Source organism: Brachycentrus maculatus, unplaced genomic scaffold (assembly GCF_059751285.1).
Source record: "Brachycentrus maculatus isolate JH-2025_06_01 unplaced genomic scaffold, ASM5975128v1 h1tg000286l, whole genome shotgun sequence".
NCBI lineage: Eukaryota > Metazoa > Arthropoda > Insecta > Trichoptera > Brachycentridae > Brachycentrus > Brachycentrus maculatus.
The window spans coordinates 296480-315212 of NW_028281037.1; the positions used below are offsets into that span (position 1 = coordinate 296480).

The window sequence follows — 18733 nt, forward strand, 5'->3', positions numbered from 1 at the left end:
TAATAAAAAGCTTCTTTACATCTCACCAATAGATGTCTCTAGTGAGGTTCTAGTGATTCAAGAACAAGGTTTCAAAATTGGTTCATATATATAGAACTTCCAAGAATTTGAGTAGTGTGGTTGTCAATAATGGGTAGAATTGGTGAATGTTACACGTGTGTAAAGTGATCACTTAAACCAGCCGATGACGGTCGTCAGCCCCGTAAATGCCCAGACTTCCATATTCTTCTTCATCTTTGATGAGGTGTCAAAAAATTATGTGATTTCATCATACAAAAAATCAATTGTTAAGTTAATATTTTATTCGTTTATTAAACTGTTCGGTCCAATGTACGAGTACATTTTTTGCCACAAAAATATTTACTAAATATTGAAATCTATTAAGATATTAATATAATATTTAGTTTTATTTACATTATTCTAATATTGAAGTTATAACTCTTGACTTTCCTTATAATCGAATAAACGGGATTTTCCTGAAATTCATCTAAAGAATCCACTCAATAATATTTACTTAAGTACTAAAAATAAAGATTTATTATTCATAAAACCGGTTTGAAATTATTTGTTTTACGAAATGATATTGATTTAAGTTGCATATGATAATTATTTGTCTAAATTGGAAACGCAACACTGCAAATCCGGTAAAATTAAACGATAACCAAATAACAGTGTTTTATCATCAATATTTTTCAATCATTTATGAGTGAAAGAGCAAAAATACAAAATAAAAATTACAGAACTTCATACGTCACACCCAAAGCAGATGAATCTTATCATTGTTGAAATATTGTTAAAATAATTCTGACAAATACCTTTTTAAAATATGTTTGTTTACAAGCAATTATATATATATATATATATATATATATATATATATATATATATATATATATATATATATATATATATATATATATATATATATATATATATATATATATATATATATATATATATATATATATATATATATATATATATATATATATATATATATATATATATATATATATATATATATATATATATATATATATATATATATATATATATATATATATATATATATATATATATATATATATATATATATATATATATATATATATATATATATATATATATATATATATATATATATATATATATATATATATATATATATATATATATATATATATATATATATATATATATATATATATATATATATATATATATATATATATATATATATATATATATATATATATATATATATATATATATATATATATATATATATATATATATATATATATATATTTATATATATATATATATATATATATATATATATATATATATATATATATATATATATATATATATATATATATATATATATATATATATATATATATATATATATATATATATATATATATATATATATATATATATATATATATATATATATATATATATATAATAAGGTGATTTTATAACCAGTCTATAAATGAAGGAAGATAAACGTCGGAGCTGGGAATTGTAGAACAAATATGATCAATATTTACGGAGCTAAATGTAGTAAAGTGAAGCTGTTGAACGCTGCTCTACCCCCTTTTTTTCTCCCACATAATGCATACTGGAAAGCACTATAGTAAAAGTGTAAGAATCCCTTATCCGTAGCATGACCTTGCATTTATTAGCAGGGTGCAAAAAAGTAAAAGATAGAAGAAGAAAAACAGTCTATAACAGTCCGTAAGGCCTGGAAAAACCCAGTCTTCCACATTCTTCTTCATCTTTGATGATATGCCAAGAAATGTTCACTCTTATTTCTTGCTTAATTATGGTCGTTACAGAGTGTAAGTCTCTGCGTCTTCAACGGTTGAGATACCAGAGAAAGAAAAAACACATTTCACCAGATAATCATCTGACCGCAAATAATGCCCTCGGCTTCATGGTCACGCAGCTTCTCTTTGCGAATCCCGTTCTGTTGGTATTCGCAATGAAAATACGATAAATTCGCTGGTGCATGCTTTTTGAATAAATTTTATTACGCCTATTTGAATTTCTGCTACTGTTTATTGTGTTAATTTCTTCTACACACAGGAGAAATTAAAACAACTTTTTTTTAAACTTATTTTTAGACATCTCAACACAGAAGGAGAATATGGAAGGCTTACGAAGTGTTACACATGTCGCTTACTCCTTTCAACGTCATATATAAAAAATCGTTAATTTTCAGTTGTGCATGTTTTCGGAATGCCCAGAAAATGTACTATATCTCAGCATAAGCGGCATATTTTAAACTTTATATTTACCCGTTACGGGGTAGAAAGTGTTGTTTTTGCATTTTGAAGAAAAGGTATTGTTTTATTTTTCTACCACTTGGTGCTTTTCTCCCACCAGTTTCGACAAGCACCTTGTCATATTCAGTTATGGATATGTGCAAATGGAAATCAGTCGGAGAAAAGTACCAAAAATAAAAATGGTTTAAAACACAAGTTTTAGTTTTAGTTTTTAGTTTCATAAAAATTAAGTCTTATAAAATGTGCCACAAAAAACCTTTAATAATTTTAATTAATAATCATTTCTTTAATTGTTATAATTTCAAAGTGGATGCAGCCTCTACTCTGTAGGTATGTCCGCTGACGCGACGCATCACATATTCCTCGAAAACCAATCAACTCGATCAAAAAACTTCTCGGGTAAAAACCTAACAAAAAACATGTTATCTACTTTAAAAAATAAGAGCGGTTCATTCCTGTGGAATAATGATATATTATTTCGATGTTGATAAAATTATCGAAGGGAAATCCACAAATTAGTAGTTAGGTACCATTTGTCGCATCAAAAATTGAGGAAATAACATTCCAAGGCGATGTTTGGTGTTTCCAATGACGTAGGTTCTGTTTCTAACGTGATATTAAAATACATGCAGTTTATAATTACGAAATGTGGTTTATTAAACATGTACTAAAAATCATTTAAATACACCAAGTATTTAAATATATGGTACAGTGATATTTTCTTTATAAGTGCGTGAGAAATATGATTTATGGTAGAGTTTGTTATTATTATATTTAATTGAAAGGCGGAAAAACATTCCGCTGCATCTCATTTTCCAATTAGAATACTGTTTATACGAATGACAACAAATTTTAATTTATAAACGCATAAGTATCTTATACACAGATATTCTAAAAAAATCCTAGAAAGGTACTTGATACTAATGTTTTTCTAAAAGAAAAATCAAACGAAAGAGTATATATATATATATATATATATATATATATATATATATATATATATATATATATATATATATATATATATATATATATATATATATATATAACTATATATATATATATATACATATATATATATATATATATATATATATATATATATATATATATATATATATATATATATATATATATATATATATATATATATATATATATATATATATATATATATATATATATATATATATTTGCGGTCAGATGATTATCTGGTGAAATGTGTTTTTTCTTTCTCTGGTATCTCAACCGTTGAAGACGCAGAGACTTACACTCTGTAACGACCATAATTAAGCAAGAAATAAGAGTGAACATTTCTTGGCATATCATCAAAGATGAAGAAGAATGTGGAAGACTGGGTTTTTCCAGGCCTTACGGACTGTTATAGACTGTTTTTCTTCTTCTATCTTTTACTTTTTTGCACCCTGCTAATAAATGCAAGGTCATGCTACGGATAAGGGATTCTTACACTTTTACTATAGTGCTTTCCAGTATGCATTATGTGGGAGAAAAAAAGGGGGTAGAGCAGCGTTCAACAGCTTCACTTTACTACATTTAGCTCCGTAAATATTGATCATATTTGTTCTACAATTCCCAGCTCCGACGTTTATCTTCCTTCATTTATAGACTGGTTATAAAATCACCTTACAAATGTGTAACATTCGCCCTGGGATGCTCAGACTTCCATCTTCTTTCATATAAAAAAACGATAGTTGTTTCATATCAAATTGATAGGTTGGATAATCCAGTGTCTGATATAATAAATAGTATAAATGTTGTCCACCTCCGTAGTGTAATGGTCAGCACGCTCCCAGGGAGGGTGAAATAAATATAAGTGATTTTTTACTGTAATATTTATTCAATATTACCCTGGACTGGTACCTGAAGCGGAGGGCTGATCACCTTAACTTCATGTATAAACGATCAAGATAACACTTCGTTTATATGAAACAGTGCTCTATGCACTATTGGGGTGCGGATAAGGGTTTAATTATTATTATTATTATTTTATAAATATAGTCAATTATGCAGTGTTGAAATTCAAATGATAGCTAACTCAAAACATTTGATATGCACAGATATAAAATAAGGGTGTACCTCAAGGATCACATCTAGGACCTCTTCTATTTAAAAAAAATATATTTAAGGTTTTGAGATATTAATAAGAAGCTTCTTCTCCTTTTAAGTCCTTATTACTGAGGGTTGTGACCCTTGTGGAAGCAATGACTCTTCTCCAGTTATCCCTTGACTGCGCTGCACGTAGCGCTCCAACCACCGAGGTGCCTGCTGCTGTCTTAACTTGATCGGTTCATCGTGCGGGAGATCTTCCTCTCCCTCTCTTCTCCTTCGGGCTACTAATCACAACCAGTCGTTTCAGGCTATCCTCATTGCCACCAGCAACGCGTAACTAAAGAACTGAAGAATCCATCGTGTACAGACATAGGCCAGAGACAAGCCTACTTTTAATTGCATAACCATTATATGATATAATATAATAAATTTCAGGAATATACGAATGTATATGTATATTAACTGTAAAAGTATTAATAAGTAAAGTATTGTATATATTTTTTAATAAATTTTGTGCTTAATTTTCAGGTATGCAAAGGTGATACAGTCATAGTTGACGTCACAAACTCCCTTATGTCAGAAGGGACAACCATCCACTGGCATGGACACCACCAGCGCGGAACTCCCTACATGGACGGAACGCCCTTTGTGACTCAGTGCCCCATATCCGTCGGAAGCACATTCAGGTACCAGGTAGCTGCTGCGCATGCCGGAACTCACTTCTGGCATTCCCATGCGGGCATGCAGAGAGCCGATGGTGCTTTCGGATCGTTCATCGTCAGGGAACCGGCCGACAGACATAGAGAACTCTATGACTTTGATAGGTAACTTCTATTTTTTATTTTAAAGTGCATATGGCATTTTATCAAATTGAGAAATGTTAACTTGATCATTCTTGATAATTAAGTTAAAAAATTATTGGTATCCATCAAGTTAAAATATAATTTGAAAATGGATAGATATTACCGCAATATGGCTGCCGAATCAATTAAATTAATAAATTATTACAACACATGGCAGTTTCTACAATCAGTAACAACATAGATAATGTAAAGTTAGTTAAATCCTTTATATATTTACAACTTCCAAAAACTGAGGTGATATGAATATTTAACAGAAGAAGGCAGGATGGTCAACGTTATATAAAGTGATCACTTGAGCCAGCCAATTCCAGGTTGCAAGTCCCTTGAATGCCCAGACATTAATTTGTACTTTTGAACAGATAATTGGTCTTTGTTGATATATCTTAAATCTTCTTCTTCTTCATGGGTCGACATGATGTCGACTATCACATGAGAATAATTGTCCTTGTCTCGGGCAGCTCTAAACAGCGCCTCTACTGTCCTGATCCCCGTCCAATCTCATGTATTCTGGAGCCAGGAGATCTGTCTTCTGCCCACACCTTGTCGACCCTTAAATCTGATGTTTTAATTTCAACATGATTCTTTGATTGACAGACCGTAGATTTACAAAACTTCAAGATGAATAGATGATTTGTAAAACATGTTTCATTTTTGGACAGACATTTTTTGTTGGGTAATATATCCAAAATAAAACAAGGTTCGTTGGATTGAAACGCGTCACGTATTAACATATACATAAATAAATGTAGAATTCAATCCAATGAATCTTGTTTTATTTTGGATATATTACCCAACAATTCAATATGGAATTCTACCAACTGTCTGCAGTTACAATAAATAAGACATTTTTTTCATTGGTATATTTTCTGACAAAGATATTTGTTTCACCTGCTGATTGTCTGTTCTTAGATCCGAAGAGATCATGATGGTGATGGATTGGACTCACACTCTTGGTATAACGGCCTTCACAAGTCACCATCACTCAAACGGATCCAACAAACCTCCTTCCCTCCTGGTCAACGGCAGAGGACGGTTCCAAGAGTTCAGGGGAGGACGATCATTCTATTTGCCAACAGCCAAGTTTAATGTAGAACAGGTAATATTTAAGGTCATTTTCCAACCTTTATCTACACCCAATGGTGCAAAGGGTACCGGATCGTATTGAAGTGTCGTAAGACAATCTTGATCGTTAATTACACGAAGACAAGATCAGTCTTTTGATTCTGCTAGAAGGCAATGGTGATATTAAATAGAGTGAAAATCGGAATTTGAATCAATGCATTAAATTTATCTTCATTCTTATTTAGTCAACTCTTTATTTCACTTGAACCATTAAATTTGTTCTCAGCATTCACTGCTGTTTCTCTATCTTTATCAATCTTTCGACCCAAAGAAAACATAATTTCCAAATATACGAGATAATCTACTTGGTACAAAGTAAAACCATTTGCTACTATTTTATACTTGCACTAACATACATAAATATGTATCAAAAACCGTAATTTTTGGTGTCAGGCAGTCAGATTGTTTATTCCAGCTCTAATGCAAATTTATTCTAAGCTAACTTTTTTCATCAAATCATCAACGAAAAATATTGCGACATTACACATCCCTGTTTAACACCTTTAGAGAAGTAAGACAATTATGTGAATCAACCACTAACAGTTCTTTTGTCTTTAAGGTTGCAATGCCTTTATAACGTTATTAATAAATATATATTTCGATATCTTATTCCTTTTGTTTTGTCAAATAATGATACATATTTTTATTTTTCTAGGGATATCGTTACCGATATAGAATCATTAATACAGAGTTCTTGAACTGCCCCATTGAAGTCTCAGTGGATGACCACATGATCACTGTTATCAGCACTGATGGCAACGATATTGAACCAGTCGAAGGTAAAAATATTTTTATAACTATGTACAACTCCTCCGAGTTGACCATAGTGACATTTGAAGCATTTTTGGTAAATTTTTGAGTTAAAATCTTTTATCTCCATAAAAGAAGAAAATCAACCGTCACTTCACTATAACTCGAAAATTTACCAAAAATGTATTCCTGTTACATTACGCATCTTCAACTATCGTTGTGGTATCAATTTTTGCATTTTTTGGCATAGATATGCAGTGCGTTGTATATATTTAAAGATCGAAATGATTATTTTCAAGTAATATTGGTCAACGATCGAGGAACAAATACGAAGCAATTATTTGGGCTAAAGCCATTATCAAAATATGGAAGAAGAATAGGCTGGTTAAGTGAATACTTTACACACGTGTCACATTTACCATTCTACCTCAGGATCGTGTGGAGTTTAACCTTTCCACTCTGACCATTTTTTCTCATAACTGATCAGCTACTCTGATCAAAAAAATGTGACGTTTTTTTACCATGATAATAAATATTTCGGTTCCTTAATTTTGGGACACTCTGTCTGGCGATTCGTATGACCATTAGTTTTTATAACTGAACTTGAAAGTATGTATAACTTTTATCGTTTTCCATGGCGGATTAACTATAAAATATTTATTGTAAACACATAAAATGCAATTTCTGTTATTTTAACTATTAACACTAATATCACAAAATTTTGAAATAATAATAAAAATACGAAAAATTATGGCCACAAAAAGTGGGAGTATCCTTGGAGAACCATCATAAATGAAGGATAATGACTGACTGTCCCAAAAAATATTGGCGTATGACAAATATTCACACAAAATGATAATCTATTTTCCTAGATTAAGTCTAAGTAATGGAATGTTTTATTGGAGAAATGTTGGTTAATTCGATATGTTGCGATGATTAACCACATTTACCCCAAATATTTTTTGGTTGAATATACTTGGGTGATAGAGAAATCAGTGATTAAAGTTATACCTGCGCCGGGCCAGAAATTGTGGCCCACGGAGCTGCCTACTAGAATCATACGGGCCAGAATGTCTGGCCTACAGAGTGGTAAGAGTTAAGGAGATGGTCGCCAACCTTCGGTTAGAGTGGCATAAGAAGGAGAAGATAATTTAGATACACGCAAAATGTTATGAAGCTATTGTTACACATAAAAATATGTTGTAGTAAATAATTTGGTTGTCTTCCAGCCGTGTCTCTTGTGACGTACGCCGGGGAGAGGTTCGACTTCATTGTGGAGGCCAACCAGGAGATAGACAACTACTGGATCAGGTTCCGGGGGCTGATGGACTGCGACGAGCGCTTCACCAAGGCCAGGCAGGTGGCCGTGCTGCACTACGAAGGGGCGCTGGAGCAGGAGCCGGAGGGCGATCCCACCTGGGAGGAGAGCCACAGGGAAGGACTGGTGAGTTCGGCTTAGTAAGGGTGACATAATGGTGACGACAACATGGCTGCATAGTCCGATAGCGCATTCTAGACTTGTTTCTCCTAGAAACCAGTGTAGTACACTACTGCACGACTACCGTTTTCAGAATAAGCATTCCATCATCATATCAAATGTAGACTAACTAAATGTAAATGTAGATGTAAATGTAAATGTAAATGTAAATGACTACTAAATATAAATGTAATATGAATGTTGACTAAACGTAAGTATTCATCAAACATTTACTTACAGTATCAATCAACATTTTGTATATGAAGAGGTCTAAAAATTTAAAAATTGGATTTTTGAAACTCATAATCTGAAATCTATTTCAAAATGAGTACAAAGTTAAAAAAGAATATATAAAGACTAGCAGGTATTAGTTCAATTTAAAATGTATAAAACTTGTGTGTGACCCATCATGACATATGGGATCGAATGCAGAGCGGACACCGCAGTAACAAAAAACGACCTAAGAGTGTCAGAAATGAAGACACTAAGGACCAAGAGTCTACGAGATAGAATAAGGAACAACAGAATCAGAGAAATATGCGAGATCGAATATGTCTTTATGTGGGGAAGACAACGAAGAAGACAATGGTATGCGCATGTGAGGAGAATGGAACCATCCAGAATCCCCCACATTGCACTGCACTGCAAACCCCAAGGTAGATGACTCACGGGCAAACCACCAAAGAGATGGATAGACAGCTGGGAATCGACATTGCAGGAGGCTGATCCCTCTTAAAAACATACCCCAAGGGCTAAAGCACTAAAAATGCAAGTGGTCAAAATCAAAGTTCATTCGTCATTCATCTTGATCGTTAACACACAAAGGAAAGGTGATCAGCCCTCCGCTTCAGGTACCACAGGGTAATATTGAATAAATATTAGAGTGAAAAAATCACTTATATTTATTAGACCCCCCTCTGGGAATCGAACCCGGGACCTGACCATTACACTACGGAGGCGGACAAAATCAAAGTTACAGTTTTATTTTACAATATTCAGATTAAAATAACTATTTGAAATGTCCCTCTTTCTCCAATAAGCTTGATGTTATATATCCTTTTATATTTCCTTTCTAGCAAGTGAATGCTTTGAATAAGGGAACAGGACACAATGACACAATCAGTATCCCAGAGCTGACCTCCCTGGACGATGATGACATGGCGCTACAGGAGGAACCCGATGTCCAGTACTACATCTCATATGACTTCTATGCCAAGGACAACTTCCACTATCACAAATATCCTCACTACGGATTTTATCAAGGTAGCGAGCGGTACATTTTTATTTTTAATTAATGTGTTACTTAGTAAATACCACTATTTCTTAAAATGTACTGTGACACGTGTTTCGATGCATTCCGCATCATTTTCAAACACCGTATGTGAAGCTAATTCTAAAATTAAGAGTTGGGTCCTTGGGACGTTGAAGGTTGAAGAGGGGGTAGTAGCTGTTTTAATTTATTTATTTAATTTTATTTATTATTTTTAATCTTTATTTCTTATCAGTGGGAACATGGACAATAAGGGGGAGGCTTTAGTCATTGTCATATTGTTAATTATAGGTTTATTTTTATTTATATTTTTATGAATTTCAATTGTTTCAAAATGTTGCAGTTTATGGCTTTTCGTATTAATTATTTTTAGGATTTCTACGCTATTGTGGTTAAATTTGTGATCATTATCTATTCAATGGTTAGTGTAAAACATTAATTAAAAATGGATAGATTTTACCATAAAGTGTCTGCCGAATCAATTAATGAAAGTACATTTTAAATTTATTATTATTATTAAGAAGTCAAGGGAGCTTGCATCCCTTATGTCACTCTGACAATATTAGGTCTATTTTGTCCTCCCTCTGTGTCATAGCTCACTCTCAAGTCCTACGTGAGTCATGTAAAGAACATATAAACAACATATCATAAAGTCTTGTTTATTATTTAAAGCCTTCTTAATGCTGTCAAATGTACTGTTTTCACGATTCTTGATTGATTTATTACCGTGACAACCTCTATATATACCTGAAAAAAAAAAATTGCTCGTTAGTTTTAATAATCACCAGTCGATAAAAACAACTGTAGTTTTCGAAACTAGTCGTGTGTAATAAATCAAAACTCAATAAGTGGTATTATACAAGTGTTAAAATTTGTTTAAACATGTCATACCACAATGTTAATGCCGAACATATTAAAAATATAATTCTGTTTAAGTATTCAATCATTTTAAGCTAAGCGGCATGATAGTTACCTAAGACAGCGTCGGATTAGTTACCTGAGACAGCGATAGATTGTTTTACATTCCTATATACAGGACCTGTCTCCATAGTGTAATGGTCAGCACGCTCGGCTACCACAATGTTAATGCCGAACATATTAAAAATATAATTCTGTTTAAGTATTCAATCATTTTAAGCTAAGCGGCATGATAGTTACCTAAGACAGCGTCGGATTAGTTACCTGAGACAGCGATAGATTGTTTTACATTCCTATATACAGGACCTGTCTCCATAGTGTAATGGTCAGCACGCTCGGCTACCACAATGTTAATGCCGAACATATTAAAAATATAATTCTGTTTAAGTATTCAATCATTTTAAGCTAAGCGGCATGATAGTTACCTAAGACAGCGTCGGATTAGTTACCTGAGACAGCGATAGATTGTTTTACATTCCTATATACAGGACCTGTCTCCATAGTGTAATGGTCAGCACGCTCGGCTACCGTTCTGGAGGTCCCGGGTTCGATTCCCAGGGGGGTCGAATAAATATAAGTGATTTTTTCACTGTAATATTTATTGAATATTACCCTGGACTGGTACCTAAAGCGGAGGGCTGATCACCTTTCCTTCGTGTGTAAACGATCAAGATAACACTGTGTTCACATGAAGCAGTGCCCTATGCACCATAGGGGTGCGGATAAGGGTTTTATTATTATTTTTATTATATACAGGACCAACCTGACGATGGTTATGCCAGTAGGAAGAGCTACCGCTATGCTAAACAATATCACGCTGGATATTGAACTGGTCCATGTATCTGAAGGGGTATTCCGAAGCGGGATTCTTCTACATCTTTAACAAGAGTATTCTCGCTTGTTTTCGTTTTTTTTTTTAATGTAAACCCAGTCAATTTTAGTTTGTAATGTGTATGTCAATTTTAAAAAAATAAATAGAATTGAATTGATATGAGAACAAACATAACCTCTAGAAGTGAAATTTTGAAGGTAAACACATACGAACAACGATTTATGATATGTTTAAAATCGATTGATTGAAATGTGTGTAATGAAATTATTGTAATCTTTTCAGTTAAGGACAATAGGTCTCGTCTGTACACCCCGCAACTGAATCACATCAGCATGAAGCTACCCCCCTTCCCAGTACTGCCTGGACGCGCCTCGGTGGACCCCTCCATGTTCTGCAACGAGACCACAGTAGAAGGCTGCAAGGAGGACTATTGCGAATGCTCCCATCTGATCAACATTCCACTCAACTCTGTTGTGGAACTGATAATGGTGGATGAAGGTAGTGAATCAATTATTGTTTGTATTTTTCTGATCCTATCCTCACCTATTAATGCGTTCTCATGTATCATTTTTGGTAGCTGTGAAAACATCCTATTATAGTCACAAAGCCTCTTTATATGACCGTTTAACAAAACAACAACTACATAGTTGCTATATGGTAAGTAAAATAAGTGATTTTTCAACTGTAATATTTAGTCCGCCTCCGTAGTGTAATGGTCACCACGCTCGGCTACCGTTCTAGAGGTCCTGGGTTCGATTCCCAAGGGGGGTAAAATAAATATAAGTGATTTTCTCACTGTAATATTTATTCAATATTACCATGGACTGGTACCTTAAGCACAGTGCTGATCACCCTTCCTTCATGTGTAAACGATCAAGATAACACTGCGTTTATATGACACAGTGCCCTATGCACCATTGGGGTGCGGATAAGGGTTTTATTATTATTAATATTTATTCAATATTACCCTGGACTGGTACCTGAAGCGGAGGGCTGATCACCTTTCCTTCATATGTAAACGATCAAGATAACACTGCGTTTCTATGAAGCAGTGCCCTATGCACCATTGGGGTGCGGATAAGGGGTTTATTATTTTATTATTATTACATAGTTGTTGTTTTATGAAACAGAAATAGTTTTTAATTCAAGTTTTACTTTGTACCACTATTTCATAAAATCTATTATGACACGTGTTTCAATGTATTCCGCATCATTTTCAAACACCGTATGTGAAGCTGATTCCCCTTTTTAGAGTTGTGTACTTGGCACGTTGAAGATTTTTTTAGATTTTTTTTAAAGGAACAACCCGCAAAGCGTCTATTTTAGATGCTTGTCTGCAGGTAGAATAGTAAGGATAGGGAAGGTAAATGTAAAAAATACATCACAAACTCACAGACCAATTGAAAATAAATCTTTCTTGAATTCATTTTGCAATTGGCGGAAATCGAACCCGCGACGCCAGTTTCGCAGTCGAGCGTCTACCCAACTACGCCACAATGCCTGTCGTAGATTAAGGTAGTGATAGGTTTTAAGAAAAAATGGTATTTACTAAGTAAACTTAAATTACAAATAAAGAAAGATTTTACCACAAACTGACTTCTGAATCAATTAATGATAAAACAGAATCAGTTCTATCTGAAAAGATAATTAATAATTTGTTTCTACTTTTTTCTCCCATTTATATCTCATCAAATACTCTTCTTATCAACTTAATTTAATAATCAAGAATATACCATGTTGATCAGATGTGGCGTCCACCCATGTAACATTTCTGGTTGCGGTGGAGGCTGATATAGTCCCAGAACACCAAAAATGTGCTTTATGACCTTTTCAGCCACCTCTACGACCAAAAATGTTACATGGATATAGGATTTATGTTTTTTAACTGATATTTCTTGGTGTAAATGCATTTTACATAATAAAAAAAACTATATAGATGTTTTTAAATAAAAAAACCTGCTTAACCTCTACTTTTAGAGGTTTGTCTGCACGTTGGATAGTAAGGATAGGGAAGATAAATGTTAAAATTATATCACAATACCCAAACCAATTGAAAAGAGAAAATAGAGCAGAGGAAGACCGAGAAAAACTTGGCACGATCAGGTATGCCAAATACTTAAAAGCGGTCAGGTTAGGAGTCGAAACAATCGGTGGGTGTGTATGAGGAGATGCATGAACGTGGAAGAGGCGAGGAATGTTTGCAAAGACAGAATAGTATGGCGTTCTATTCTCTCTGCCTACCCCTGTGGGGAAGCGGCGTGATGGTTAGTTAGTTGATTGAAAATATCTCTTTCTTGAGTTTATTTTGTCCTTGGCGGGAATCGTATCCGCAATGCCAGTTTTGCAGCAATTCGTCTACCCAACTATGCCATGGCACCTCTTATTGTTTTAATTGAAGAAATGTCAGTAGTCACTACCAGTAAGTTGTAACTCTTTTTTACAGGATTCACGTTTGATGCCAATCATCCATTCCACCTGCACGGATATGCCTTCCGTGTGGTTGGTATGGAGCGCCTGGGACGCAATGTCACGGTGCAGCAGATCAAGGACCTGGATGCAGCGGGCGAGGTGCACAGGAAGCTCAAGGGAGCCCCCTTGAAGGACACGGTCACCATTCCGGATGGAGGGTACACTATCATACGCTTTGTGGCTAATAACCCTGGTTAGTATGTCTGGAAAACCCTCACTTTGTAGAGATTTGCTGGTTGTATCCATAGTCAAATAATACCAGCTAGTCTTGATATGTTCTCTTTTATGTTGATTTTAATTGTATTTAAGTAATCAGGAATTCTAACTTGTAAAATTGTTACGTTTTGGTGCTATTTCATGATTTCATATTGGTTTAACACAGAATTGGTCATGTTTTGTTGCAATTTTAAGATTTCGATAGAATACAGATTTGGATTGAAAGGATTTTTTCGTGCAATATTGGAAATGTAACTTTTTGGTAAGGACCTCCACATATCGCTCACCCCGTTCAAGAACGTCATAAATCAAAATACTTGATTTTTCAGGAGAGCGTTTTTAATGTTAAATAATATAATACAATATATTAAAAATAAATATCAAGCCACTTATTGAACTTTTAACTGTGCAACAGATCTTTATAGGTAAAACCTGAAAGTTTTTTCTCCATTTGAAAAATATTTAGTTTATTTAAAAAAATAATTAAACAATACCTTTTCTTCAAAATGCAAAAACAACACTTTCTGCCCTGTAGCGGGTAAATATTAGGTTAAAAATATGCCACTTTTGCTGGGATATAGTACATTTTCTGGGCGTTCCGAAAACATGTGCAACTAAAAATTGACGATTTTTGATTTATGACGTTCTTGAAAGGAGTGAGTGATATTTGTTTATTTTTATTTGAGTTGTATTAATTACATATTTACCTTGCTTATTATGTACAAGGTTTATAGATCATTAATTGTCTAAAAAAATCTGTTTTATTTTAATCTGTGTTGGGAACAGGGATCTATTTTGTATATTAAAAGCATTTTTAAATTTGTGGTATGGTGAAATTTAATACTCTTCTTATCATTCATCGTTTAATATTAGCCACCCTACTAAAATAATGACGTCCAAAATACCAAAACATCGTTTGTTTTGCTAAATCATCTATGCATTTCTAACAGCGCTTATTTATGTATTTTGTAATTCATCTTGTATGAACCATATTATTTTTACTATGTTTTTTCTCAAATAAATGAAAACCGCGGGTTCTGATTAGTGAGGTATTCATTAAAGAAAACATTGAAAAAAGAGCTTTTGTGAAACTTGTAAAACATTACAATACTTTGAGTGTGCTTGGTGCTAAATACTCGATAATAAATAACTACTAATTGGAGATAATCTTGATTATCTCCACTTAGGAGTTATTTTTTATATTGTTTTTGAGATCTCAACATAGATAAAGGAGAATATGGAATCTCGCCACAGATGACTATTGTAAAATGGTGAAATTTATTAATAATTCAAAAATATTTTGATTCTAGGTTACTGGCTATTCCACTGCCACATTGAATTCCACGCCGAGGTCGGAATGGCCCTTCTATTCAAAGTCGGAGAGCATTCCGACTTCCCTCCTGTCCCGGAGAACTTCCCGACTTGCGGGAACTACATACCGGGAGAGCAGACCACCGCGAAGGTGAGGCCGACCTCCACGCAGCCCGTCATATCCATCACCCACTGGTGGCCGCTCGAGTACTTCTCCGCGGCTCCTGCCGGACGAGGCGTCGGCAGCTTGGTCACCCTCCTGGCCGTTGCTGTTACCCTGATAGGAAAAATCTTTTAATTTTGGAAGATATGAAAGATATCAATAATGTTTTAATTTTTATTTATTAACCTACTTGTAACTGAATGTTAACAGTATTATATTGATAGTTAATACCTTTCAATTCATACTTAATGGTCTTCTACTTCTACTTTTAAACCCTATACGCACCTAATGGTGCACAGGACACTGCATCGTATTGATGCAGAATTTTCTTGAACTTAACTTACATGAAGGCAAGGTGATCACTCCTGCGCTTCAGGATAATGTTAAATAAATATTAAAGTGTGAAATCACTAATATTTATTTTAACCCTCCGTGGGAATCGAAACCGGTACCTCCAGCATGGTAGCTTAACACGCTAACCATAACACCATGGAAGCAGATTACCTCATGCTCACTTAGTTGATAATTATTTAGAAAAATCTGATATACAGTGCCAGCTGTTTTATCCGAACGTTAATTGTCAAGTGGGTAGTTTGGATCAAGAAATCGTTCGGATTAGCTATCAGACGCTGTACTTACATTTTTGACAAAACGATATGTTTTTTATTCATTTACTTATTTCCTTGTTTAAAAAACATTGTAACTAAAGAAACATGACTTTCAAGGGCATGTTTAAAAACATTATTTTTACCGACTTCAACGCTTTGTTCTTTTATATTATATAAGCGGCAATCCATATTATATAAGGTACATAAATTATTTTAAGGAATGAATGAACAGTTCAACGATTAAAACATTTTTATATATGCTTTTATATTTAAGAAAGTGGATTGAAACATTGTGATTTAATTGTACATTCAAAATAATCTTAAAACATATTTTTAATTTATTATGTGCGGGTTCACTTAAAAATTATTTATTTTAAAGATTTAAAATCTAAAAAATAAGATCATTTTTCGGCCTAAAATTACATTTTTATATCTTAAAATACTTTCATCTGAATGATATATATATATATACCATATATCTGAGAACAAAAGATAAATAATTTTTTTAGAACTCTTGTTTTATAGACTAACATCAATTCGCAATATCACCAATATACAATATAAGTAATATGTATACAAAAGAAAGTGTTTTTGGGTCTACGTAAGAAATTTATGAGTGGAAATTCCAATTTTCAAATACTTAATACACAAAAGCAAGTACTTTTGGTCCACGCATATAATTTATGAGTGAAAATTCTAATTTTCAAATACATAATATTCAAAAGCAATTGTTTTTGGGTCTACGCTTGTAATTTATGAGTGAAAATTCTAATTTTCAAATACTTAATATTCAAAAGCAATTGTTTTTGGGTCTACGCTTGTAATTTATGAGTGAAAATTCTAATTTTCAAATACTTAATACACAAAAGCAAGTGTTTTTGGGTCTACACATGTGATTGATGATTAAATATTCTAATTTTCATTTAAATGATTTACAAAAGTAAGTGTTTTTGGGTCTACGCTTGTAATTTATGAGTGAATATTCTAATTTTCATTTAAATAATATACAAAAGCAAGTGTTTTTGGGTCTACGCTTGTAATTTATGAGTGAAAATTCAAATTTTCAAATAATTAATACACAAAAGCAAGTGTTTTTGGGTCTGCGCATGTAATTTATGAGTGAAAATTCTAATTTTCAAATACTTAATACACAAAAGCAAGTGTTTTTGGGTCTACACATGTAATTGATGATTGAATATTCTAATTTTCATTTAAATAATATACAAAAGTAAGTGTTTTTGGGTCTACGCTTGTAATTTATGAGTGAATATTCTAATTTTCCTTTAAATAATATACAAAAGTAAGTGTTTTTGGGTCTACGCTTGTAATTTATGAGTGAAAATTCTAATTTTGAGTCTTGAATTACAAGAAATTATAGTAACTTTTAACATAAAGAGTAAACCCATTCAGAAGTAGGAATTGGCCTTAAAACTTATAAAATTGGAGCCTAAGTAGGGCTATGATAGGCGGTGTTTCATAAGGAGGCGGACTTTTTAAGACAATTTTAAAATATATCAGAAATGTGTCTTCCATTGAATTGAGAATTAGTGTATTTATAGAAATGTATACAATGTGAATATTACTTAATTTTGTATTGTACTTTTGGCAAAGTTTTCAGTTATTTCTTATGTGATATTTTATTAATAAAAATGAGCATGGATCACTTAAAATTTTGTTTTATTTAAAAAAAAATTGATCCAGGTGACGAGTCATCGTCAGTGCAGTGTTCTGTGACATTTTTCCAGCCAGTATCCGTCTAAATCACCTCCATACATAGAAATAAATAACTTATAAAACAAGACTCTCCTTATCATTCATCGTTCACTTTGTGTAATACCACCAAACATATTTAAGTGGTATTACACATTAAGCCAATATCCGTTTAAATCATCCTATTCCATGTGTAGAACTAATGAAACTACATAACTAATGAAACAACACTTAACTTATCATTTAATGTTCACTTTGTAATACCACTTAAAACTTTTAAGTGGTATTACAAAAAGTCCGCCGCCATAGTGTGATGGTCAGCATGCTCGGCTACCGTTCTGAAGGTCCGCGGTTTGATTTCCAGTGGGGGTAAAATAATTATAAGTAAATTTCACTCTCGAATTTATTCGATATTACCCTGGACTGGTACCTGAAGCGGAGGGCTGATCGTCTTTCCTTCATGTGTTAACGATCAAGATAACACTTCGTTTATATTATGCAGTGCCCTATGCACCATTGAGGTGCGGATAAGGGTTTGGAGAAGAGAAGGCACAAAGTGAACGATGAATGATAAGGAGGGTGTTATATTACCATACCACAAAGTTAACAATGTTTTTCATATATAAAATAAAACTTCTGAAACCTCCACATCAAAGC

General features: G+C 33.0%; 1 protein-coding gene across 1 annotated transcript in view; it reads left to right on the plus strand.

Moving 5' to 3' along the window:
- Positions 1–18020, plus strand: part of LOC148305090 (multicopper oxidase 3-like) — a 36378-nt gene extending 18358 nt beyond the window's left edge. The window contains exons 4-11 of the mRNA XM_088267260.1: positions 4896–5191; positions 6140–6326; positions 7008–7131; positions 8332–8546; positions 9656–9842; positions 11882–12097; positions 14043–14261; positions 15595–18020. Of these exons, the coding sequence (XP_088123386.1) occupies positions 4896–5191; positions 6140–6326; positions 7008–7131; positions 8332–8546; positions 9656–9842; positions 11882–12097; positions 14043–14261; positions 15595–15893 (1743 nt within the window). The 3' untranslated portion in view covers positions 15894–18020. The remainder of the gene's footprint in view (positions 1–4895; positions 5192–6139; positions 6327–7007; positions 7132–8331; positions 8547–9655; positions 9843–11881; positions 12098–14042; positions 14262–15594) is intronic.
- Positions 18021–18733: the final 713 nt, after the last annotated feature.